Source organism: Blastomyces dermatitidis, assembly GCF_000003525.1.
Source record: "Blastomyces dermatitidis ER-3 genomic scaffold supercont1.7, whole genome shotgun sequence".
Lineage (NCBI taxonomy): Eukaryota > Fungi > Ascomycota > Eurotiomycetes > Onygenales > Ajellomycetaceae > Blastomyces > Blastomyces dermatitidis.
In genome coordinates, this window is record NW_025544780.1 from 2,665,767 (window position 1) to 2,689,687 (window position 23,921).

At 45.2% G+C, this 23,921-nt stretch overlaps 7 protein-coding genes across 10 annotated transcripts; 3 read left to right on the forward strand and 4 right to left on the reverse strand.

The window, feature by feature from the left end:
* Positions 1-1,654: 1,654 nt before the first annotated feature.
* On the forward strand, positions 1,655-5,006 carry BDCG_06885 (uncharacterized protein). The gene has a single exon (XM_045422639.1). It carries the CDS (start codon positions 1,734-1,736, stop codon positions 4,143-4,145), a length of 2,412 nt encoding a protein of 803 aa, XP_045278236.1. The 5' UTR covers positions 1,655-1,733; the 3' UTR covers positions 4,146-5,006.
* BDCG_06886 (phosphatidyl synthase) lies at positions 4,614-8,189 on the reverse strand. Its single transcript, XM_045422640.1, has 2 exons — positions 6,844-8,189; positions 4,614-6,771 (listed from the first exon to the last, which is right to left on the reverse strand). Exons 1-2 carry the CDS (start codon positions 7,215-7,217, stop codon positions 5,829-5,831), a joined length of 1,317 nt encoding a protein of 438 aa, XP_045278237.1. The 5' UTR covers positions 7,218-8,189; the 3' UTR covers positions 4,614-5,828.
* Positions 8,190-11,140: 2,951 nt separating this feature from the next.
* Positions 11,141-13,626, reverse strand: BDCG_06887 (lipase/serine esterase). The gene is made up of 3 exons (XM_045422641.1): positions 13,390-13,626; positions 11,657-13,263; positions 11,141-11,595 (listed from the first exon to the last, which is right to left on the reverse strand). Exons 1-2 carry the CDS (start codon positions 13,467-13,469, stop codon positions 11,898-11,900), a joined length of 1,446 nt encoding a protein of 481 aa, XP_045278238.1. The 5' UTR covers positions 13,470-13,626; the 3' UTR covers positions 11,141-11,595; positions 11,657-11,897.
* On the forward strand, positions 12,096-17,287 carry BDCG_06888 (RNA exonuclease Rex3). The gene has a single exon (XM_045422642.1). It carries the CDS (start codon positions 14,467-14,469, stop codon positions 16,594-16,596), a length of 2,130 nt encoding a protein of 709 aa, XP_045278239.1. The 5' UTR covers positions 12,096-14,466; the 3' UTR covers positions 16,597-17,287.
* BDCG_06889 (50S ribosomal protein L22e) lies at positions 16,499-19,507 on the reverse strand. 3 transcript variants are annotated; one of them, XM_045422644.1, is made up of 6 exons: positions 19,354-19,488; positions 18,607-19,276; positions 18,089-18,545; positions 17,714-17,743; positions 17,447-17,643; positions 16,499-17,300 (listed from the first exon to the last, which is right to left on the reverse strand). In XM_045422644.1, the coding sequence occupies exons 3-6, from the start codon at positions 18,101-18,103 to the stop codon at positions 17,174-17,176; spliced, it is 369 nt and encodes a 122-aa protein (XP_045281891.1). In that variant the 5' UTR covers positions 18,104-18,545; positions 18,607-19,276; positions 19,354-19,488; the 3' UTR covers positions 16,499-17,173. The 3 variants fall into 3 exon arrangements, with proteins under 3 accessions (XP_045281891.1, XP_045281890.1, XP_045278240.1); XM_045422643.1 differs by having other exon boundaries at positions 18,089-19,343; positions 19,449-19,472; XM_045422645.1 differs by having other exon boundaries at positions 17,004-17,300; positions 18,089-19,276; positions 19,354-19,507.
* On the forward strand, positions 18,246-21,487 carry BDCG_06890. 2 transcript variants are annotated; one of them, XM_045422646.1, is made up of 3 exons: positions 18,246-18,555; positions 18,631-19,948; positions 20,052-21,487. In XM_045422646.1, the coding sequence occupies exons 2-3, from the start codon at positions 19,753-19,755 to the stop codon at positions 20,582-20,584; spliced, it is 729 nt and encodes a 242-aa protein (XP_045281892.1). In that variant the 5' UTR covers positions 18,246-18,555; positions 18,631-19,752; the 3' UTR covers positions 20,585-21,487. The 2 variants fall into 2 exon arrangements, with proteins under 2 accessions (XP_045281892.1, XP_045281893.1); XM_045422647.1 differs by having other exon boundaries at positions 18,397-19,948; positions 20,052-21,441.
* Positions 20,660-23,881, reverse strand: BDCG_06891 (recombination hotspot-binding protein). Its single transcript, XM_045422648.1, has 9 exons — positions 23,213-23,881; positions 23,103-23,139; positions 22,868-22,921; positions 22,403-22,536; positions 22,185-22,290; positions 21,984-22,069; positions 21,758-21,907; positions 21,431-21,596; positions 20,660-21,352 (listed from the first exon to the last, which is right to left on the reverse strand). The coding sequence occupies exons 1-8, from the start codon at positions 23,276-23,278 to the stop codon at positions 21,495-21,497; spliced, it is 735 nt and encodes a 244-aa protein (XP_045278241.1). The 5' UTR covers positions 23,279-23,881; the 3' UTR covers positions 20,660-21,352; positions 21,431-21,494.
* Positions 23,882-23,921: the final 40 nt, after the last annotated feature.

The window sequence follows — 23,921 nt, forward strand, 5'->3', positions numbered from 1 at the left end:
TAATTAAGCAGATTATTTCTGCAGCATTTTCAGCATCAAATCAATCATCTATTAATCTTATTATTCAGATATATGCAGTTATTATAAGAAATAATAGCTTATTAATATCTCAATCTCTGAGAGAAAATGATTCTGAAGTAGCTCATCAAATCATACTTACAGCTCACTGACAGCTATAATTTCTTATTAAAGCTATGATAAGAGCAGCAGTGATATTTAAATCATCTTAAGCTGATTCAGTTATTAGTCATCAGTCATTCTCTACTTCAATAATAAGCATAGTTACTATACATATCAGTGATTATATTAAAAAAGCAAAGCTTATATAATATATAAAGAGTTAACTGAATATACATATTAATTTATACTATGTTAAGCTGATTAAAGAATACACTGTATCTAATAACTGTAATATTCTGACAGAGAAGAATAAGTATCAAGACTACAAAAATCTAGTACAGTGAATAAATTATCAGAATGTGAAGAAGACACTACTTTTATAGAAGAGCTTTCATTATATCTTATAACTAGTATTAAGAGATTCTTTTAACAGATCTGACTTGCATCTGATATAGAAGATTTAACAGCTATATACAGTTTATTCAGCACTGTTCAATAATCTTCTGAGAATAAATAAAGAACTAGATAATGATAATAATTCACTGAACTACTCTATTAAGTTAGAGTTAATAAAAGATTATATTACTCTGAAGATTTTTAGTCATCTATTATTAAGTAAGATATCAGAGAAAGTCAGTATATAATTTATAAATCTCTTCAAGCTTGAATTACTTCATTCATTTCTTAATAATCTGTGAGAATTCTATGATATTGATTGAAATAAGTTCTCAGTTTTAAAACTAGATCACTGTCTGATTCTTTTCTATAATAAGTTAATATTCTCAGTTCAGTATATCTCTTCAACTAATCAATCAATCAGTTATTGACTTATTAATATATAAATCAGAAAGCATGTTCACTGAATCTCTCTCATAGAGAGAAATATTCTTCAATATCAGAGAGCTGATCTTGACTGAATTATAACTATCTTTATTCATGAAATAAGAGAGATCAAGTGAATTTTCTTTACACTTACTTCTTTATATCATATCAGACAGAATTGTCTGCTGAATCTGCTGATTTTATAAGAGAATTTCAACAGTTATACTATTATCAGACTTCTGACAATTTAAAAGACAGCATTGCATGACATTTCAATACTGAATACTGATGAAAATAATGATTATTTAGTGTATGAATCTCAGACAATAAGATATTTACATTGCACTTGAGATGTCTTGTTTCTTTAGATAGTAATTTGATTTATATGAAGTAGTTAACTAGTCTAGCTGAATAGTATACAAGCATTGATTTCACTGACAGGACAGTATATTGTGGCTCACAGTATCCCAGTAGTATCTTGATGATGGCATCCGCTGATTACATGGTGACTGAGCTGTCCCTCAATGGTGTCAAGAAGTCCTGTGCTGTTTCAACGCCATCTTGACATTTAATATTCAGCGACATGTCACTGAATATAATGGTGGAACATGTGTTACAATCGGCGACATGTGACACAGGTGGAATGGTGGATCCACGGTGTAATCACCGTAAATTAACCCTACGTTCTTCCCATATGGCTCCCTCGAAAGTTTCCTTCCAGAATCCAAGGGCCCTCCGCCGAACGCGTTCCGTGGACATCATTGATATTCACGAATAGCAAATAGATCACAATGGCGTTTCCAAGTGACTTCTATTCTAACATGGGGGCCATGTTTGACTCCATGCCTCCTGGCCTCCCACGACCCTCAGATTTCCCTAGCCCAGAGAAGGCCCGGCGACAGGCACGGGAATATTCCACAGCCATCCTGACCTCCTGGATCACGTTAAGAAAAATCCTAGATAGACATGAAGCTGTGTTAAGAAAGCGTTGGCTCAAGAAGTCGAGAGAACAGCGGAGAAGGATCCTCGTTTCTGCTTTCCGCGATATTCCTTCAACGCATCGGCCTGACTACGATGCGTTTCGGAAGGGTTGCGGACTTGTCTCCAGGGATGCTTACCTGTGGCCGTATATCAACATAGAGGATCTGGTTGAGTTCAAAACCTTACTGTTATTCCTCAATGCCAGAGGACGTAACCCGCCATCCATGTTTGCGCATTCTGATTTCGATGCAATCCACCTTGGCTTGGTTAGTGGTACGATTTGTCCGGCATTTCTCAACGAGTACACCATGCTTTTTGAGGGCGAGACTGTTAATACCTATGGGAGGATGGTTTCCTGGGATGAAGACGACGAGGCATTTGATCTTATGTATTCTGGGATAGGCGTCCAACCCGGAGAGGGTTTACTGATCTTGGAAATCCAGGATAAAATCATGGAGTTCCTAGTTAGCTGTTGCCGTGGAATCCTCCAAGACATGGATCCTACAGCACTGACCGATCCAAACATCCCCGCCCAACCGGAACCGCCAGCTATTGTGAAAGATGCAACTGAGTGGCCCACTATGGCCTCTATCGCTGCAGAGTCTCCTTACCGCGTCCCAGCAAATATTGATTTCGAACAGCTACGGGCAGTGGTTGCAGCAAGACGTTCCGCTGCGGTGCACCATATCTGGGCCCTTCGCGAAGATCCGGGGTATTTCCATGATACCCTGGGAGACTGCTCTGAGCATCGACAGGAGCCGATGCTGGATGAGAATAAAAAGCCCCACCCACTGTTTGGGACGGACATGTTTTGGGCTCGCGTCTACGGATCGGTGATAAACTCTGCCTATGAACACCTCGTCGGATTTGACGCGCTATACCACCAGATCGAGAAATTAGTTGATTTACGAGAAAGATACGCCGCGGAAATTTCTCCAAACGCAGCATTACCCCGAGAGTATATGAAAGAGCTCTTGGTTTTGAAGGAATGCCTGGATATATTAAGCAAGGGCCCGATTGAAGACTTGAAAATGGCTCTCCCCGCGTCTCCACCTATGCGCTCCTTGTTCGTTCGAGGACAGCATGCGCCAGGTTCCACAGTCATTCCGGTGATGACGAAAAAGGGTGTTGGTACTAATTATTTCTTATGGCTCTTTCAGATCCTATGGGATCCGCAGCAGTTGTTTCTCTGTCGCTTGCCTGATCTTACCGACGAAATTGAGAGACTTGTCCATAGTGACCCAAAGGAGAAGGCAAAATTCTCACCTGCCGTCACCAGCATGTTTTCGGATCTAGGGCTTCTTGCAGGTACTCTTCGTGAAGTGAACACATATTTCCCTTGGGCTGCTGGTATGGACCAGCAAAAGGAGATGTTGTTTCAGTCAGGAGAAATATCCAGGGAAGCAAAGAATTTTCTTTTACCAATTATTGATGTTTCCAAATATTTTAGAGATCAGGAGCTGGTGAACCTAAAGCTGGAAACGCCGTTTGATGGGAGATTCACTTATCCATCAGACAAGCGGAGGACACAGCAGCATGTGGAGGCAATGCGGACGGCAGAGCAGAATCTGGACTCGTTCTGGGAAACTATCGACCAATATTACAAACGGAATACCGGTAGAACTCTCCTAGAATCTTTCCGCCATCTTCTTCCTGATGATCGCCAATTGGAGCGGACGCCAGAATGGGTTCCACCACCAACAAAACCTGCTGTTGACCCTTCGAACGATATCTACGAGCCTTTCTCACAGCTAAATATTCAAGATGAGACCAAACTCAGAGCAAAAGGAACAGCAGATGAAAGGATCAAAATCAAAACAAAGGGCACTCCCCACCCCCAACCAGACACTGAACCAAGCATACCCCATCACGGCACCCCACGACACATCCCAGACACCCAGCCAACATTCCGCATCAGCAAACGCGCGCTCAAAGTATTCTCCACCCTCTTCCATGACCCGTCAAGAGAAGACCAACCGGGCGAGATCCCATGGTCCGACTTCCTGCACTCCATGGTGTCGGCCGGTTTCGGCCCAGCCAAGCTCTACGGCTCCGTGTGGCAGTTTACGCCCACGAAGCTGGACGTCTCGCGGAGTATACAGTTCCACGAACCGCATCCGCGGAGCAAGATCCCGTTTCGGGTTGCTAGGCGGTTTGGGCGTCGGCTAAATCGTGCGTATGGGTGGCATGCGGGGATGTTTGCGTTGGCGGAGCAGAATTGATACATACATATTTAATCTTTGTGACAAGATGACAAGTGCGCGTGATACCCGACTAGAATGGATCTACGTTTGAGGGCGGGCTGTTAAAATATGCTCTTAGCAGCAATAAAAATCATGTACTGTGCGCAAAAGGGACCCCCTTGGCTATATATATATATGTATGCATATTACACTACTAAAAAATAGCGGATTTCATGTTATACCGCCTTGCCACACTTGTTAATCCCTTGCAGTTAACTTCTCCATCTCTACTAACGAATTGAGTCCTTCGGAAAACGGACGCATCGGTTGGATGGGGACTTTGGATTCCAGAGGTCTGAGAGTGGGACTGTGGGGGGCTGGCAGGAGATGGGGTCCGCTGGTCTCATTCTTGCGTATACCATATAACCATAGCCTCTTATGGTTGAATGTGAATCATATCTGTCATGAGAACATTAGCTCCATCTCCTAACCCATAAGAGGAGGTCTAGCTAGAGAGGAGTTCATAATAAACTGACAATTCTGAAATATTGGATGTGGACATGTGTGTGAAGCGTTTAGCTATACACCGAGCAATCCTTTATATAGCTATATATCTCTATTCACTCTCAGCGCCATCTTCATAGTCATCGAATCAATGAATAAAATATAATTGTTTTCAATACATGTAGGTATACAGTTCATGGAGCGCGAAAAAATGAAAAGAAAAGAAAAAGAAAAACCAAATCTCAGTCCCTACCTCTCTAATCAATCTCATCTAGTGAAATTTCCCTAAATCTATGTATATAGTATTCTATATCTAGCGATGCAGATACTGAATATGTACCCTGCATCTTCAGCCTCTCAATCTATCTAATTTTCCACTCATCTGCGTATCCCGTGTATATATTTATGTCTATATATGGATATCTTGGAGGTTTGGTTGAGATGTTCAATTGTAGAGGAAAACGGAAGGAAAGTAATGGATTTTTTCATTGCTCCTCTCCACATCTCTTTTTTTTTCCCTTTGTTTTAAGATGAGTAAAAAAATAGTATAATATAGAAATATAAGATATGAGAAAGACGGCCTAGAGCCGGTAAGAGTGAAACATAAAATAGTTTAAAAAATCGGGAAATACTATATAGATGTAACATGAATGGGGATAAGTGAATGAATGAGTAGATGGGTGAAGATTTGGGCGGAAGTGTGGAATACATATTGGGCTATAGGGTTTATGAAGGAAGGTTGGTTAAATATTGGAGTACAGTTTGCCCGTTTAGAAGAGATGCTGTGGGGGCGGTGAGGGGTGTGCGTTGACGCATGGAAAGAGAAACAGATACAAAAGCATAAATTCATTAAGTCGTGATGGATTTTCTGTCATCTGGTATGGAAAACCGACTTTTCCCACCTGCCATCCCATCTATTTGATAAATAGTCTGCCAAGGGAGCGAGGATGGGTGTGAAATAGGGGTATTTGTGTAAGGGAAAGTGTGGTAGGGGTAAGTAATATGGCGGTTTGCGAGCTCTAAGGGGTTGGTTTTGCATAAACCGAAGCGGAAAAACATACAAGACGGGATATAATGCATGACACAAAATGCGAATGATGAGAAAACGAAAGAAATAAAAAAGAAAGAGAGAGAGAGAGAGAGAGATAAAGCAAATCCCCAACCACCCAGTCTACCAGTGAAAAACAAGACGATAAAGCAAATAAGATATCCACGATCTTATTCATCGACAACAGCGACGCTAGCCTTCTCCAGAGACATCTTCTTCAACTCCTTTAGATGTTCTCTATTCATGCCAAACTTGACAGCATCGAGCACATTATTCACCGTCTTGTTGGGCGGGAATCGTGGCGTTGTTCCGTCCTCATAGACACCGGTCTTAACTAGGATGGAATACCAGTCGTTCTCACATTTATCCGAGGCGTTGTACTCGTTTGTGCCGCGGATGTCGGATTCTGGCGTATCGCCTACGAAATACACGGTATCGGGCGCGGAGTCAATGCCGTGCGTTTCCTTGCGCCATTGTCGGAGCAGTCGAGTGGCGAACTGGAAGGTTCCTAGCTGTGGCTTGCCGAAGGCGATGGTCTTGAGCTCCTTGCCAGTGACGGCTTTGAAGAGGGCTTCGACGGAAGCTCTGAGGGCTCCCATGCCGATTCTAGTGTGTTCGTGAGATGTAGACCAGACAATGTCGTTATGGGAGAAGTAGACGGGGGGTCCCTCGTCGAAGGTTTCGGATCTTGTGCCGATCCGGCCGCCCTTGGACATGGACAGGTCGAGGATGATCTGTTGGTCACCAGCCCAATCTCTGCTGTCGGCAAAGACAAAGATAGCCTCGATCACGACGTTTTCAAAGTCGCGGGTGCGTGAGTTCTTGAATTCTTCTTCAGTAAGTTTTCGGAAGGGTGTGGTGTGTTGGTTGTATTTGATGATGTCCCCGGGGGTCACGACGTCCTTGAAACCGTAGCCTTCCGCCACGATTCGACATTTCTCGCCTTCTCCGCCCACCACGAGCACTGTGTTGTATTTTTCAGCCATCTCTCGCATGGGAGTGTGGCCGCAGATAAACTGGCCAGGCGAAACTTCGAGTTCTAGCTGTCTGCTTAGATCGATACATCTCTCTTCTTCTGTCTTGCCTCCACCGTTCGTGACGAAAATATAGGGTCTGGATTGTAGAAGAAAAGGATCGTTAGCTGAATTATAACCAAAAATACGGATAAATCGATTAAATACTTACACTTTCTCCTTGAATTCATTCTCCCCGTTCAGCACTTTCATAGCCTCAATAGCAGCAGGAATAGCTTTGCCACCCCGAATAAGAACTCCATCGATATCAAACGCGAAGGCATATTTACTAGCAGTAGCATGGCCATCATCAGAGGTTGGTGTGGATCCGCGAGGAGTGATTTCAGGTGAGGAAACGACTTCGTCAAGATGCAACTTCGCCACCGACATCGAGCGTGCAGATTCGTAGGCGCCGCTGCGAGCCATGAGGTGCTGAGGAGGGATCACGACGCTGGGACCGCCATAGAGGTCAGCTCGAGTGGCCTCGATACTGGAGATGCGACGCACTCGGCGTCCGGAGGACATGAAGTCGTCGGTAGCCGCCATGGTGAAAACACAGCTGGAAGGAACGAGTGGGTGTTAAAAAAGCGGGAATAGGAGAGAATATAACGTCGACAGAAGCAAAATCGATCGTAGGAGTGTATGTGTATGTGTATGTGTATTGTATGTGTGTAGGTAGGTAGGTAGGTAGGTAGGTCTATGAGAATGTATGGAAGATTTTCCTGTCCTTCTCTATAGTTCTATTTTCTTTTTCCCATGTCCTTTTTATGGGCCCTTTCAGTAGCGCAAGAGAAGATCTGGGGAAATTGAGAACGAAACTGGAGAAATAAATAATGGAGAAGCTGGAGACAATGAATGAAAAATAAGAAAAAGAAAGGTGAAAGTTTAAAAAATAAGTAAAAATTAATAAAAGTAAAGCCCAGTCAGTTCCCAGAGGAGGGGTATATATTATATTATATAGGCGCAAACTCCTCCCCCTTCCACCACTCCCTTCTCTCCCTTCTCTCCCTCTCCCATCTCTACTCCGCCCGCTCCTCCTTCCTGGTAGACTACAGTAGTAATGTCCACCATGGTGATGACACTCCGCTCAGCAGTGGAACCCGCCGTGCTGAGGATCCACCACTAACGCACACCAACAGCCTCTTGTGGAGGATTAGTTTCCGCTAAGTTTCTATTTATCCTCGCGTGGAGACTGGGACTCTGGGAGCAGCATACATACGGGCAAACCTTGGGTAGTGCTGGGATGGTATAGTGCTGCTCCTGCACCATGGAAGTTAATCTCTGTGTTTCGAAACGGCAACTGGAGGGATTGTGTGGCGTGTATCCGAGGTTTTTGGAAATGAAACGGAATAATACACCATAGTGATACCCCGTCTTACCACATAGATATCATAGATATCATAGATATCATAGATATCATAGATATCCGGATGCAGAGTGCCGTGTCGAGGTATGGTATGCCAACAGCGTCAACGATCAAATCGACGTCAGCGGTTGAGTTCAGTTGAGCCGCGGCAGAGCGGGGCTTGGCGTGGAACTTGTGGCGGTGTGCGTGGGGATTAGTTAATTATTATTACGGCGACGGCGGACAACAAGTACTAGCTACAAGTTTGATGTGTCTAAAATACGTGCCAGAACATTGTACTCAGTACGTCAGGTACGGTACACAGAAGCTCTGAGAGTTTCACTCCTTACGCTGTTACGCAGTACACCGTTGGTACCAGCCACGTATGGCGTTTCATATGCCAAGTAAATTCCCGTGGTTAACGATAACCCTATAGATACTTTTTTGGACTTGGGCCAGGGGCAACACAGGAGAAACCTTGGCTGCTATCCCTGACCACAAGGAGAGAAAAAGGGCTTACAGCGTCCAGAATATTCAACAGGGGGAATTGATTGGGATCATGTATCTATCTCATTATTCATTATTCGGGCATGAGAACGGTAAAAACTACCCCTCCGTCTCAAATCCCCAAAGTTTACCAGTTCCCGCGAATAATAAAGAATGGAAGGAATCCACATGCATGAAACAACCAAAGAAAAGTGAAAATAAAAAAATAAAAAATCATGAATTGCATTGTTGTGAACTATGTCCGCCGGGTACAGTAGTAGGTAGTACATGTACATACATTACAGAGAGACATGCTAAGAGCTACGGAGGCTCAGAGTAGGAGCTATCATACTATAGCGCTTCTGTCCGTGTCAGAAATGCTAGGTACTTGCAGTAGCTTCGACAAATAATGGAGCTCGTTGCCTCCCACATGTAGCAGTCAAGTCGAGTCGTAGCCGGAAATAATCAACTTCGGCTGTCAAATAGCAACGCTGCATCTGGATATCAGAGAGGTATATATGCATGCATTTGCACGCAGCTCTAGAAACAAACCAAAGAAGAAGAAAAAAACCAAAAAAAAAAAAAAAATGATCAGCCAGTTTAGTGCTGATGCACACAGTTTAATACTCTCATCTATTCCTTGAAACTTGAACTCACAAATAGTCTGATATCCCCCATCTATTTCATTTTTTAGGCACGGCACTCCAAGGAACCCGGCCGAATCATTTGTCTTTGCCCCAAAGATTAGCTTTTTCAGTTGTATTCCTTTATAACTCCATTAATAATTGGCCGGAAGTCGAATTTAGTTCAGTTATCCAATCCATTGAAGCCGCGGAGACAAGACAGTTGTGTGTTGTTTCGCATACTCCGTACTCCGTCCGTACTGGTTGGATGTTCTTTCTCGTCGTTCAAGTGTCATCGCCAAGAAAGCCTGATGAGGGGCGGCTGAACTCGTCTTGGCGACAGCTGCCTAGAGCTGAATACAGTTTAGCGTGGCCCCACTGCCAAGCATATTAAGGTTTGCCAATACCGCGCTTCCTCTACGCCAGCCACAATGACGTCATGGGAGTGAGCTTACTTTTTGCGGGAAAAGAGGGGTATAACGCTGTTATTATTTTCACAACTGTATCGTAGGAGGTTAGTTAGTTAGAAATATATGAACTGGACCTATGGTAAGGCGAATGGACGGACTCGGCAAGATGATAGGATTACCTGATTGGGCTGTTCCGGCGGGTTTTTCAGATATGTAAGACAGACTCGTCAATCGGTGGTTAGATGAGGGGCATTGGAGATGCGTCAAAAAAGTCTTGTTTTATGTATCCCCTCATTTGTCCGTATGAAAATTAAAGAAAAGCAGAAATGAAACTTAATTTCAGATATTCTTCTTCTTCTTCTTCTTCTTCTTCTTCTCAGCCCCCTTACGCTGTACATGCCCCCCTGTCCAACCCTACCCGCCGGCTTATCTTCCGTCTGCGTGCTACAAGGGCGCCGCTGAGGAAATGGCGTATCTGGGATCATGGATGCAAGACCAGCACATGCATGTGTTCCGCCATTGACCTCATCGTGCAGCTGGCTGCAAGAAGGTGTTCTCCTTTCTTTTCTTTGTGTCCCGTACTGAGCTCAACCTGGTAGGTAGGGGGAGAGAAGAAGGGGGCGTTGTGGATAATAATTGAATGCTTGACGGATTTCTATCTCATCTTCTCCGGAAGCACACATTGATTGTCCAGCCAGAATAATAATAATAATAACCTGTGTCTGTCCCCCTCCATCAAAATCAGCATCGCTTGCCCCCTGCCGCTAGAGGTTTTGCTGAGAAAACCGGGCTGGCTTGGCTTGACATGGTTGTTTAGCCCTGTGGATCATTATTCACGGACCTCGTTTTTTGCTTTTTTTTTTCTTTTCTTTTTTCTATCCTCGCTACGAATTGTACGCAGTAAGCATACTCATCAGTGTACACACAGTTAACAGAAGAGGAATTTAGCTATGGAAAGGAAGGATTGAATCATCCATTGATTGGTTGTATACACACACATAATATATCTTTGCAGCTTCTTCTTTCATAAAGGAACGATTAAGAGACATTTTTTTTTTTTTGACGGGTAGAACTGGGTGGATCAGGCAACACTCGTATGCCCCGTATCTCCCGTATATTATATGCATGTGAAATCTATCGCTGCGATGATTATGATTATTTGGTTATAACTTGTTTCTTCCTTAATGTGATTCATTTCTCAATTAAGTATGGATGAGTTGAGGTAGAGAACCGAAACATTTGCCGGAGAGAACTGGATTGACTTTTTCTGCTGCTGGTTCGAGGAAAGAAGTATATAAATATTTGCTAAGTAAGGCAACCACAAGATATTTTCGTGGGTTGCTGGAAGAAGCGGAAAAGGAAAAGAAAAAGAAGAAGGGCGGGCATGCACTTACGACATACACGGAAATGTCAGAGAATAAGGAATGCCAACATGTCTATGTGTGAATGTCTATTGTGTATATATGCAGGTATGGTATAGGGAAACCATAGTGGAATGGGTAAGTAACAGGAAGCGCCGCTTCGATGCAGGATTTTTTTGAATGGAAGAGTCAAGCCAACAGCTAAAAAAAAAAAAAAAAAAAAAAAAAAAAAAAAAAAAAAAAAAAAAAAAAAAAAAACAAAGAGGAATTTGTAGACAACAACAATCGGCTATGCAGTTACTTTTTTTTTTTTTTCTTTTGATACAGAAGGAAAGCTGAAAACAATAGACGAGATTGGTCGTGGTGGTGGTAGCAATGATGTCAACATGCAGAAAACAATCGCACACACCTTCCAGCACTCACATTTCAAACACTTGTGCGTATCTTGACAAACCCCAGCAGTTTACAGGCTGATTATTGCAGGTTATGTTTCTCTGTGAAGGAAAGTGCGGGGTTAAAGGTAGGTAGACAAGAGAAAGAAAGCGGATCCTCTTTACAGCGAAACACAGTGCCTGATTTTCAGATCTGAAATGGGTTCGCAAACCTCTTTGGTCTGGAGGAATCATGTTTTGTTGGTGTGTACTGATTGTAGGAGAAGACGGCATAATTCGAGACGGCAAGAGGATGTCGCGGGCGTAGCTGGAGAAATTCCGTCAACATTGCCCGATCCGACCGGCAACATGATAGGTCAAATACATACCCTCGAGCTGGGATTGCTCAGAATAACAAGAGTGTAACCTGGCGGTCCTCCCATAGCGGCGTCCCACGCTGCTGTACCCTGGCCTGTCCTTAATTAATCTCCTCTCCACTCTGGCCCCACTCTTCCCATGTCCCTAATCCCCGGGGTCAACTCTTCCAGGTTCCTCTCCCCTCCTTCACATCGGAAAAGAATATTGTGGAATAATGGCAAGGGGGAAAATATAATAATGAGGGTTACGGCGTCAAACACGGAACTCGGTGTCCAGCCAATGCCTCACTACAATCTTCCCTTCCTCGAATTTCTTCTTCGGCATTCGAACAATGATAGCCGCATGGCTGTGGAACACCTTGTGGATATGGACCGGGTATTTCCGGAACCCAACAGAATTGAGGCTGTCGATTATCGCGAATTGTAACGGCGTTAGTGCCAAAGTGGGGGTTTCCGGAACACCGATTTTAGATTCAGGCGGAGGAGAAAGGGAGGAGGAAGAAGCAGATCGGTCAACGATGCCGCCGTTGCCAGCCTGGTTCAAGGGTTTTCGTGATGAAATGCTTAGGGACTGTTCAATCCCTGGAATAGATGACTGGGATTGACTCTTTGGGGAAGATATGCTCTCAGCCGTGTCATCATCATCACGAAAGAGGTATTCCGGTTTCTGGGTGGCATTTACGGTCTCATACATGTCCTCAACGACATTTCGCATCTCTTCCACGACCAGCGGAACTTTGTACGACCCGAAAAATACGCCAGACTTGCCCTCTTCATGACTGCGGATGCGCCTTTTACTGCGAATGGTTTGAATGGCAGCATTTATGAGGTAAAGAATTGATGCAATTGGCACGAATATACATAAAAACACGTAGAGGGGTAGTCCAGTGAGGAAGGACATGCTCCGCGCAATCATCCATCTACGGAATGGCGCAGACTCTTTCTGGCTTTTGACAGTGATATATCGATGCGGATTCACAATAACAGGCGAGTAATCCTGCAAGTAGTTTATCTGGTATTTGTCCAGTTCCATAAATGGGTCTGTTTTCGATATTCCCGTTGTATAGAACACAGCGGCCTTATCATTGACGATGTTCGCGTAAAGACTTCGGTGTTTGAACTTTGCCAGACCCATCATGAATATACTGCCTGGGGTCGCAAGAACGCTGAGCAGCGGTTTGCCAGTGTCCCGGAACGAATCGATCATGAAGAGCTGCCGGCCAGACGCCGAGATTGTCCTGGCTCCAAGCACGTTCCAAAAGTGGTTTTTTCTTGCTGGGCTTCTTACTCCCACATGGGGAGTTGCAAAGGTTGTAAAATTGACAGGTTGGATCTTATCGAAGTATCCCTTGGCATACAGAAGTCCAATCGCATATCGAGCTACCAAACCGCCCAAAGAGTAGCCAACAATGCTCAGTTTCTGGATATCGTAGTCTTGGTCATATAAAGTTTCCAAGGCCTCTTCGATCTCGTGGGCTACACGCTCCCCACCCAGCTCAATACCATCGTAGGTGAGTGATCCAGTGTTGCGCTTCACAGCCAGGATGTAAAGTTTGTCTGCATGTTTCTCTCGTAAGGCACCCGCGATATAGTCGAGGTGGGAAGGATTACCATGTAGCCTAAACAATCAGTGGTCAACTCATCAGTTCCAAGGCAGTTTTGTTAAAATTAGCAAAGGGTTTAAAACAATCAGGTAGCGGTTCGTACTGTGAGCTCCGTTGGTAAATAAATGGCGGCAAACTTACCCGTGAACTAGGACGCAAATATGATTTGCATGCTTCTTGCCGGCGGGAGGGTAAGCTCGAACTTCTGCGTCTTCTTTCATGGTGCTGGAATCAAATTAGCCACCAGAACGTGGGGAGTTCAACCGCAAAGAGGAGGGAAAGTTGGAGGTCGACATGGGACGTGGGGTGTTTGTCTCTCTTGTGCCGTTACTACTACCCTATCGCGGTATCGCGTTGCCTTGTAATTCCGCCGCTTGTTTGCCGAGCGCTTAGTTAGTTAAGTTACCAGCAAGAGCTCACTTGGCGCCAAACCTTCCACCTCACCTCAACACCGTGCTCAAGGCCCTTGACCTGACGACTTTGCTTCGAACGGCTCTTCTCACCTCTTACTACTAGCCAGCGAACTGCAGGTACAGGCAGTGCGTGTGCATGGATGCCCACAACCTTGCCACTTCAGGAAGCCAATAACTCAGCTGGGCATGAACTCCGTAACGAAGCGCAAAGGACGAGATGTCAACCGGATCTTTAATCCTTTTATATTGACGGCCCCGTGCAAGTTTCCCCGCTGGCAAGAGTCCTTACATTATACACTATTTATTCGAAGGAAAATCACTAGGCATCTCAGCTTCATCGCATCTTATGCTGGCGACGTGGCGGCACTGATTGGAGCTTCATCTTGAGCTTCGATATCGGTCACATCGTCACCATTTTATTATTTAACACGTCGACAACCGCCAGTTCTAGCATTTTGCCCGGCCATTTCATGAACTAGGCCGAGTTGCTGGATCGCCAAGAACGCGCGCCAACCGGGCAACCGCAGCTTTTGTCTCATTGCTGCATACCAGCCTCGAAGTATCTATCGAGAACAAAATAATAGCCTTTGGTCTAGATTACTGTGACGGCTTTATTGATGATCCCTTCGGCTGGTTTCAACTACTGCTCAAACAATGCCATAGTTGGGAGGTAAAGAAACACAACGTCTAACTTCAGAAGTGGGATATTTTATCCGTCTTTTTTGTAGGCGGAAAGCTTTCCAGCAAAGCTGAGAGTTTTGATCTGAGATTCTAGCTGTAAAAGCAGTACAGGGAAAGACAAAACATGATGTTTAATCATCTGGGTCTTTTTAAAAATGTCCTTTGTCCCGAGGGCGACCGTTGTGGGCTTTTAAACTGCATTTTTAGTCATACAAACAAAGAATGCATCCCTAGATCCGTCGTTCCCCCACCTCTTTCAACTCCCGTATCCGATGCCGTTTCTCCTGCTGCTTCTATGGACGATGAACCTCTTCGGAAAAGAAGACGAATTGAGGGCGCCCCCGAGACTAGAATTCCCAATGGCAAGGAGCAGGAACAAATATCTAAAAGTAGAGGAAACGGAGTCGTAAAAGAATTGCACGAGAACCCAAATCGTCCTTCTCATGGAAATTCTCAGAATTTGATATCTGTCACCAGAACTGTTTCTGCTCCTACTGTTTCTCGTCGGGTCACTGCGAGCACTGCGGGAAGGCTGCCTAGATCGACGCCTTCTAATACAGCAAAACAAAATGGAGACACCCATCCCCAAAGACAAATAAAGAAGGAACCACTAAACCCGAGGCACATTGCTAGACCTCCAGCATCACACACAGTTCGTATGTCAATCCTAACCAAGCTTCACGATGCGATGGTCCAGCTCAATCAGGAGGTTATCAAAAAAAATGATTCGTCCAAGCAGGCTCTTATTCTCTCTGCTGATGAGCTCGTGGCGATGGCCCTTGATGAAGAGGAGGAAGCCGCAAAGGAGCATTCTTCGGTATACGCCAATGTGATAAAACTCCGCATTGCGAAGCTTAGAAAGATGGCCAGAGACGAGTGGGAAAATAACGTGTCAACGTATATTGTCGCTAAATTCGGTCTGCCAGCAGGGAATAAAAAGCCAGAAGAGCCGGATGGGGAAATATCAACAGGATTAAACAACGAAGAAGAAATATCTCTCCTTTCGAAACTCCATGCGTCCCGAGAACATTTAGACAAAGCTGGATATGTCACCGCCGCTCCTACGAATGACGAGATCGAAGTGGCAAAGCGCGGCGCTGAGGCGGCTCAAGGATGGGAGCAATGCGAGCGCTGCAATGGCAGGTTCCAAGTCTTCCCAGGTCGAAGGGAGGATGGGCTTTTAGCCACGGGAGGGCCCTGCACCTACCATCACTCGAGGCCACTTCGACCACTAAAGAAAAAAACAGACCAAATCACTGGTCACAAGGAATCTTACTATCCATGTTGCAACGAAACAATCGGGACATCTTCTGGTTGTACGAAAGCTAAATGGCATGTCTTCAAAGTGTCGGAAGTTAAACGGTTAGCTGCAGTGCTGCAGTTCAAAGAAACACCCAGACAGTCCAATAAACCCACATTACCTCCAGTCTGTTTCGACTGCGAGATGGGCTATACCACCCTAGGCCTTGAACTCATCCGTCTCACAGCCATCTCATGGCCAGAAGGGAAGACCCTCCTGGACATTTTAGTAAAACCAATCGGGGAAATCCTCGACCTAAACTCCCGCTATTCTGGTGTCCGCCCGGAACACTTCATCAATGCCAGCCCACATGATGCCTCCTCCTCGACCGCTTCGCCCACTGTGGCTACAAGTCCCACTATACAACCAGATTCACAGCAAACGCCACAACCATCCTCTGACGAAAAGAACGCCTCCCAATCACAGGCACTCCGCGTCGTCGACTCCCCTAGCACCGCCCGCGACCTCCTCTTCCAACTACTCCAACCGGAAACTCCTCTAATCGGCCACGCACTCGAAAACGACCTCAACGCATGCCGCATCATCCACCCAACAATCGTCGACACCGCGCTCCTCTACCCGCACCCAGGCGGCCTGCCATACCGCTTTGGCCTACGGGCGCTCACCCGCAAATTCCTGAATCGACATATACAGGCAGGTGGCGGCGAGATGGGGCATGACTCCCTGGAAGATGCGAAGGCGACGGGAGATTTGGTTAGGCTTAAGATTCGGGAGACGTGGAGGGCGTTGCAGAGGGTTGGCTATTCTTTTGAGAAGGGAAGGTTGGTGGCTCCTCTGGGGGGAGGGGTGAAGGATGGCGTTGCGACGGGCCAGGAGAAAGGATCTGGTATATTGAGTGGTGGTAGTGGTGGTAGTGGTGTTTTGGGTCGTGGGGCGGGGACGAAAAGGAAAGAAGGCGAGGAAGGGGTGGCTATCCCTGGAAATCAGATGTAAAATCTCTTCCTCCCGCCCTTTTTTTCTACAACATTTTCAACAATAGATAGATGGCCTGAGATTTATATTTCTAGTCTGGTTTCGGCTGAATTTTGCCATTGTTTTTAAATCGACATGCCATCTTTCTCGTCTCTCCCTCCTAGATTTACAACTTCAACATCATGTTCTGTTTACCTTTTATTACTAAAAACCCTTATTCCTGTGCGAGACAGAACACCCATCCGCACATGTTATCGGGCTTGGTGCGTTGTACGCACCACGACTCCACCTTCCAACACGCTGGATGCGAGATTGACCTCACTACGATCAATTTACAGAAGTACGCACAGTATTAAATGGAGAGCGGAACACATTCGGAAATGTTCTATGAAACCATAGCGCGGGGAATATAGTTTTTATGATTTCCTGAAAATCTCACGGAGAATCCCTATCATCATCGATCATCTAACTGAGGGGATAAAGCTAATGAAAAAAAAATGATGTAGAGAATCATCGTAGACATTCCATCAAAATAAAATAAAATAATCCCTGCGTTAAATCACATCCTTTCCTTTTTCAAATTTTAGGTCCCTCAAATCTAATCCTCATCCTCATCCGCCTCGTCGCCGACAACGTTGTAGAACCGGAGCTCATAGACACCCTTGGCAGTGGAGACGACGCGCAGCCAGTCGCGGAGCTGCTGCTTCTTGAGGAATTTCTTCGTCCTATGCGTAGGAAAAAGTATAATCGTTAGGATCCATAGGCTAGGACAACCTTTCCTTTGCGCTTTAACCACGCAAACACCAAAAACAAGGAGAATGGAATTGGTGACAAAATATTGTGACAGAGAGGGAGTGAGGGAAAAACATACAGGTACTTCAGATAGCGTCCGGAGAAAGGAATGTGCGCGACGACCTCGATCTTTCCATCGCCAGTCTGGGAGATCTGGACGGAGTCGCCGAGGTTGCCGACGCGGCCCTCAACCTTGACGCGGTCGTGGAGGAACTTCTCGAAGGCGGAGACGTCGAAGATCTTGTCATTGGCTGGTTGGGAGCAGTTGATGATGTACTGTTTTTCGTTAACAATTAGAGGATTATGGTGGCATTGAGGGAGAAAAAGCGAGGAGGATATGTAGTACCTTCTTCGTCACCTTTTGAGGCTTGCGGGCCTATTTTGTATTTCCAACATTGACGGAGCGCGGGGAGGTTAGCCTACTGTTCCTGACATGATATTCTTCTTGGAATAATAATGGAGATAGGAATATATATGTATATTTTTCTAAATCCCTTGATATCCGGTTGCCTGCTCTCCGTCCTCCCCTCCCTGTTTCCTTCCTTCCATCTTTATATCAGTCCATCATTCTACCCGTCACCTATTCTTTTATGAAAGGAGGGAGATATAAGACCTGATAGGAGAGGAGAGGACAGAAAGAGGAGCGGAAGGAGGACGGAGTGCAAAGTCACGGCGATCAAGGGGGAACAGCAAAGCGGTTTGAGGTCGCGAGGAAACGTACAGATTGGGGAGCCATTTTGAATTAGCGGAGGGTGAGAAGAGGGTGAGGGTAAATGTAGCCGCAAAGAGGTCGATATCCTGCGGGATTGGTGTTGTTGTCGGAGCTGGAGCTGGAGCTGGCTTTATCTTTTTTTTATTTTATTTTTTTCTGTCCGAGGCGGAGGTTGAGATCGCGCGGGCTGGGAAAGAGCCGCTGTGGGATCGGAACTCTTGGCGTTAGGGCTAGGGTTTGGAAGTCATGTGATATGGCTCTATTCCAAACCATCGTTTTTACTGTTGTTTTGATATGTAGTCATAACTATTTCGACTCTTTGACATCCCATAAGCCTTTCCTACCATGACTATCGGGGTATATTTGCGGGATGTATGTGGATTGATTGGTGAATTCAAATCTTCTAACTGACAGCATGCAAAAGACGTGAGAATTTTATAGACAATGGATTGGGAGCCAAAGGTGCCTACCAAGGAGTAAGTCGATGGACATGGTTGAGTTGATATTAAGGGCTGTAACATCCTTACTTATAGCAGCATTATTCGGGTCAGTTACTCGAGCTTTTGGTTTCCCACCTACATACTACAACTACATGCTACGAATCGATATATGGCCTCCGTTTAATCTTCAATACCTGAGGCTTCTATCAACGGAATGAGACCAAATGCAGTGCGCACTAACAGAATCCTTCGTCCTGAGGGGTTCGATCGTTCTAGCCCGAAGATGATGCGCCAGTCATCTGTATTATTTAACCGGCGGTGTAGTTTCGGACAGCCAGCCAAAACAGAGAAAAGGCGGGGGAGCTTCTCATGATGACAGAGGAGAAATGAACAAACAATTTGGCCAGCAGATGAATCTAGAACTATGTAGTTTCGTATCTGTGAGGGAGATAGTTCGGAGTTTGCGAAGGATGGGACTCTCTTAATCAGCGGTAACCTATGTATGAAGTGAAGAAGTTACCGCCAAAAAGAAGAAAAGAAATAAAAAAGAAATAAAAAAAAAACCTCATGTAGTTCCGGGTGCGGACTGATTCCTCATCTGTTCTTTCGATATATGTACATACATGTACATGTACATGTACATATACATACGTTCGATGATTAACGGGATTCTATCCATGACATAATTTCTCGTTGAAGACAGGTTTCGATTGGAAAAGGAGTGATGGCGAGAATTACCCGGGGGTACTCCCTGTAACTAGTTATCCATTAGCCCGGGGAGCAAGCGGAAGCGGAAGTGAAAGAGCGCGTGGTGCCGAGTGTGTCTACACTCACCTGCCATGGACTCCGTTAGGAAATCTCGTCAAGAAGGATTGCGCGTTCAAGAGAAGTTATTTAAGCAGCAAGTGGGGAATTGAGGGCAATCCTACCGCTTCTGAGGAATGATATGCGTTGGATAGATGAATGAATTGTTATAACTATAGTTAAGTTACATACATAAATTTATTTTTGATACAAATAGGATAAGTTACTCCGTAGTCAGTCGGAAGCTGAGCCGAGGCCCAGACCCGTTGCTGGTTTGAGCAGCAGCGATCGTTCGTTGTTGCCACCAGCTCCTTCCCATTCCGTCAACAACACAACAACAGAAACGGAAGACACGGAAACATAAAAGAACTCATTCATTCATTCATTCATTCACTCATTCATATATATCCCATAATATATTCCATATACATGTCTATACATCTATACTCCTTCTTCAGCAGACAACACAACGCGGTGCTCAGACTCAACAATCAGACGGTAGCCAGCTATTCCCGTGCTCAAACACCTCGACATTTCCTCCGCAGGCTCCACCATCCACCAGCCACCAGCGTCATCGTCGCCATGTCTTCCGCTACGTCCTTCTATGACTTCGAGGCTGCCGACAGTACGTTATTTAACCCCATTCAACCCCCATTTTAGAAACAAAGAAAGAAAAAGCAATATATAAGAAAAAAGCACATGATCTAACACCCCGTAAACCACAATAGAAAAAGGCGACCCCTTCCCCCTCTCCAGCCTGAAAGGCAAGGTCGTCCTCGTCGTCAACACCGCCTCCAAATGCGGCTTCACCCCGCAACTCAAGGGCCTCGAATCCCTCTACACCTCCATCAACAGCGCGCACCCAGACAAGTTCACCATCCTGGGTTTCCCCTGCAACCAATTCGGCTCGCAGGACCCAGGCTCTAATGACGAGATCCAAACCTTCTGCTCCGTCAACTACGGCGTCACCTTCCCCGTCCTGGGCAAAGTCGAGGTGAATGGCGACAACGCCGCGCCGTTGTGGAAATGGCTTAAGGCCGAGATGCCCGGCCTAATGGGCATGAAACGCGTGAAGTGGAACTTTGAGAAATTCTTGATTGGCGCCGATGGGAAGGTTGTGCAGCGCTGGGCCAGTCTAACGAAGCCGGAATCATTGAAGGGCGCTATCGAAAAGGAAATTGAGAAGATGGAAAAGATAAATGTGAAGGCGGCGACTGAGCCTGCGCCCGAGATTCCCACGGATCCAGTGACTCAATCGTGATTTGTTATTCTGGGTCAGTTTGGAAGTGGGGTGGCGAGATGATACGATAGTGGATGGCGTTTGTCTCTCTATTAGTCCCTTTTCTCTGTTCCGTTTTTTTTCCCCTCTGGTGGATTCTTGTTTTGTCTTGGTTTATGTTTATGCATATATTTACCGCATTGTTTGGACTGGTTTTTTGTGATGGGCGGGTGCCATTAATCTGCTATTCTTACACCCCGTCCCAGATCCAATGCTCTAACTCGATCCCCTACGTTCTCGTACACGATCAAATTGTTATCAGAGATTCCCCCCTGGTCACGCTTAGTTTAGTTGCTGTTGTGTTCACTTTTTGTTCCCTTGCTGGGATAGCTTTTCTTCCCACTTTTAATGTCCTCTTTTGTGTTTCAGTTTACGCTGTGTATTCTCTCTCTCTCTCTCTCTCTCTCTCTCTGCTCCATCCTCAGCTGTTATTATGATACCAAACAAGGAAAAACCGAGAGCCTTTTGTATACTTATGGAAAAGAAAAAAAATAGATACAAGTAATACGAAATTGTATTTCAGTTTATCTAAACTTGAGTGGTATGTTTGCGCTCTTTTTTGGTTTGCTTTCGGGCAGACGCTTAGAGCGTAGCTTTGAATGGGAGAATTATTTTATAAAATTCCTTAAACAGAAGAGGGGAAGAGAGGATAGGAGTTTCAACGACTTCAGTCATTCATTCATTCACGCATTTACTTCGGGTATAGAATGAATTTTATTTCGACCTAGGCGGGAGATCAATTTTCCCAGCCTGCACGCATGATATTGATGGTTTTAGTGACTACCCTTCTCATCCATGTGAAATGCTTAACATATAAAATATACATACATTATATCCCTTTCGATTTCATCCACTCATGACATGGGGTTGCACATCCATCCATTCAAATCATTTATCCACTCATCTGTTCATCCCGCGCGGCAGCAGCGGGTTTCGGTTTCGGCACCAAGTTTCGCAGGGAGAGGTCATACACGACATCCTCGACTTTCTTCACCTGTTCGTCATATATATGTGGGAAAAGCCATTTTGCATGGTTAGATATGTATATATGTATATGTATATATATATATATATATATTTGCATCTGGGGTAGAGCATGCCTCTTGAGGGATGCAAAATAGGCGTAAGATATAACGAGCGGGGAGCATGACATACGCTATATTTAATCCCATCACTCCGCTTGCGCAGGCTGTCGTTCTTCAGGTTCAGCAGCTGGAATCCCGCGTGCAGGTCTGAGACGAATTTGTTGATCTGCAGCGGCCGCGAGTAGTCGCCTAGTGTCACGGAGTTGACGGCTAGTCGGCTCTGTGGGAAGTGGGTTAGCAGATAGTAAACGAGCTCAGGATATGAGGGATGGTTGGGGGAGAAGGGGGGGAGGTACAAGCTCCTCCACCAGCGATATCAGCGCCTGCAGATACTCTTCGATGGAGAGGTGGAAGGAATCTTGGTCCTTGAGGTTGACGGGGACTATATATTATAAGGTTAATCGAGGATATATTGATTGATATATATCGTGCGTAAGACTTTCGAGGTCAGGGTATAATTATAAATGTAAAAATGAAATTTAAGTGAAAAAACATACCACCCAAAAACTCCCCAACCTCCTCAATTGTCATGAAGCCCTTGGCTTTCTCATCCCGCGCATCGCGCAGGCCGCCTAGCCATGCGCAGAATTGGATGGTGAAGACCTACACGGGGCCCCCTCGGAGGATGTTTACAGGTTAGACAGAGAGAGATCGACACACAAGGGTACGGCATGGAACAGATGAAAGAGGTACGTGTACATGTATATGTACATACCAGATTCTGCAACTCCCGGCTCCAGATATGGTTGTATTTGTAGAAGGGGTGTTGGGACGCCACGGAGACGAGGCGGGTGACGTCTTCCTTTTGCGCGCGTATCTCCTTGGCGGCTTCGTCGAGGACCGGGGTTACTATTGATTGTATATATGAGGAGATGGTGAGGTTTTTTGGTACAGCATAAGAAGCTTTGGTTTTTCTGGGGGTATCTGATGTATCACGGCTACATGGAGATGCAGATAAGAGGTACAGCGTACAGCAAACGGAAACACACACACACAGAGAGAGAGAAACAAAAATGAAAAGAGGCAAAAAACTTGATTCGAAACCAGGAAAATGGAGAGGTAACGACAGTTTTTTTTATATAATCGTAGAGGCAGCACAAAGGGAAGCATATATAAAAAGGGTATGTCACATATCCCTTAATTAGAACAAGAAAGGGGAAAGAAAGAGGGAAAAACGCACATTGATCAGCTGGAGTCGAATGAGCCCGCGACAAAATGGCTAACGTAGAACGGCCTATATCATAGTTTGCGACCAGACGAGACGCTCTGGGTCAGCACGACAGATATATTATATTGTATTGGAGTATGCGGCCAGCGGGGTAGTGTTTTTCATTCAAGCCTACCCGCCGCCCACCGAGCATATTTAGAAAGCTCTCACTCATGTGTACGAGAGGGGCAAAGGACAAGAGACCAACCGCGTTTCGACAGCGTCTGGACAATATCTTGGAGTTCCTGGAGATAACCGTATAAGTAAAACCAGCCATGGTATGGTATGGCCATGTTAATTCGATTAGAGGCGGCTTACATCGCGAATCCGGCTCTCCTCATCTATCTTGGTCTGCAAGGTTTCGAAGATGGAGGGGTCAATCATGGTGGCGATACTTCTCGCAATAGAGAAGTAGAGGGGCAAAAATGAGTACGTTCTAGGTTTTGTATAAATTTTGTGAAGGGGAATATGTGGGAGATGTGAAGAGGATTGATTGATATATCAAACGGTTTGTTACCGAGACCAGACGTTGAGCTTATTTCCGCATTGGGAGTGAGTGCTAATACAACTTTTCACACAACTCAAAAAGCTAATCGATAGCAACCAATATCCGCCACCACAACATTTTCCAGCTTTCAGACAAGAGACTTAAAACCAGGCCCAAAACAAGTGATTTTTAGTTGTTATAATAAAGAAAAAATTATCATTTTCTTCTCCAACCCATCGGTCAAGCCGACAGAAGCTGATGAAAAAAAAAGGATGGTATTTCGCATCACTCGGTGGTAGTGTAAGACCGAGGACACGGTGCGAACAGCCATGCGCAAGCACAGAGGGCCGAAGGCGGGATCCAAAAATGAGATTAATCAATGTTGTATTCCTTAGAATACTTTCAGAGATTAAACTGAAAAGAACAGATACTACACTTGATCTTAGCCTTACGGCAAAGAGAGCTGGAGAAAGAAAGGAAAAGAAAAAAGACTAAAAGAGAAGAGAGGGCATGGAGCAGTATTTATAGGCTTGCGGCGGG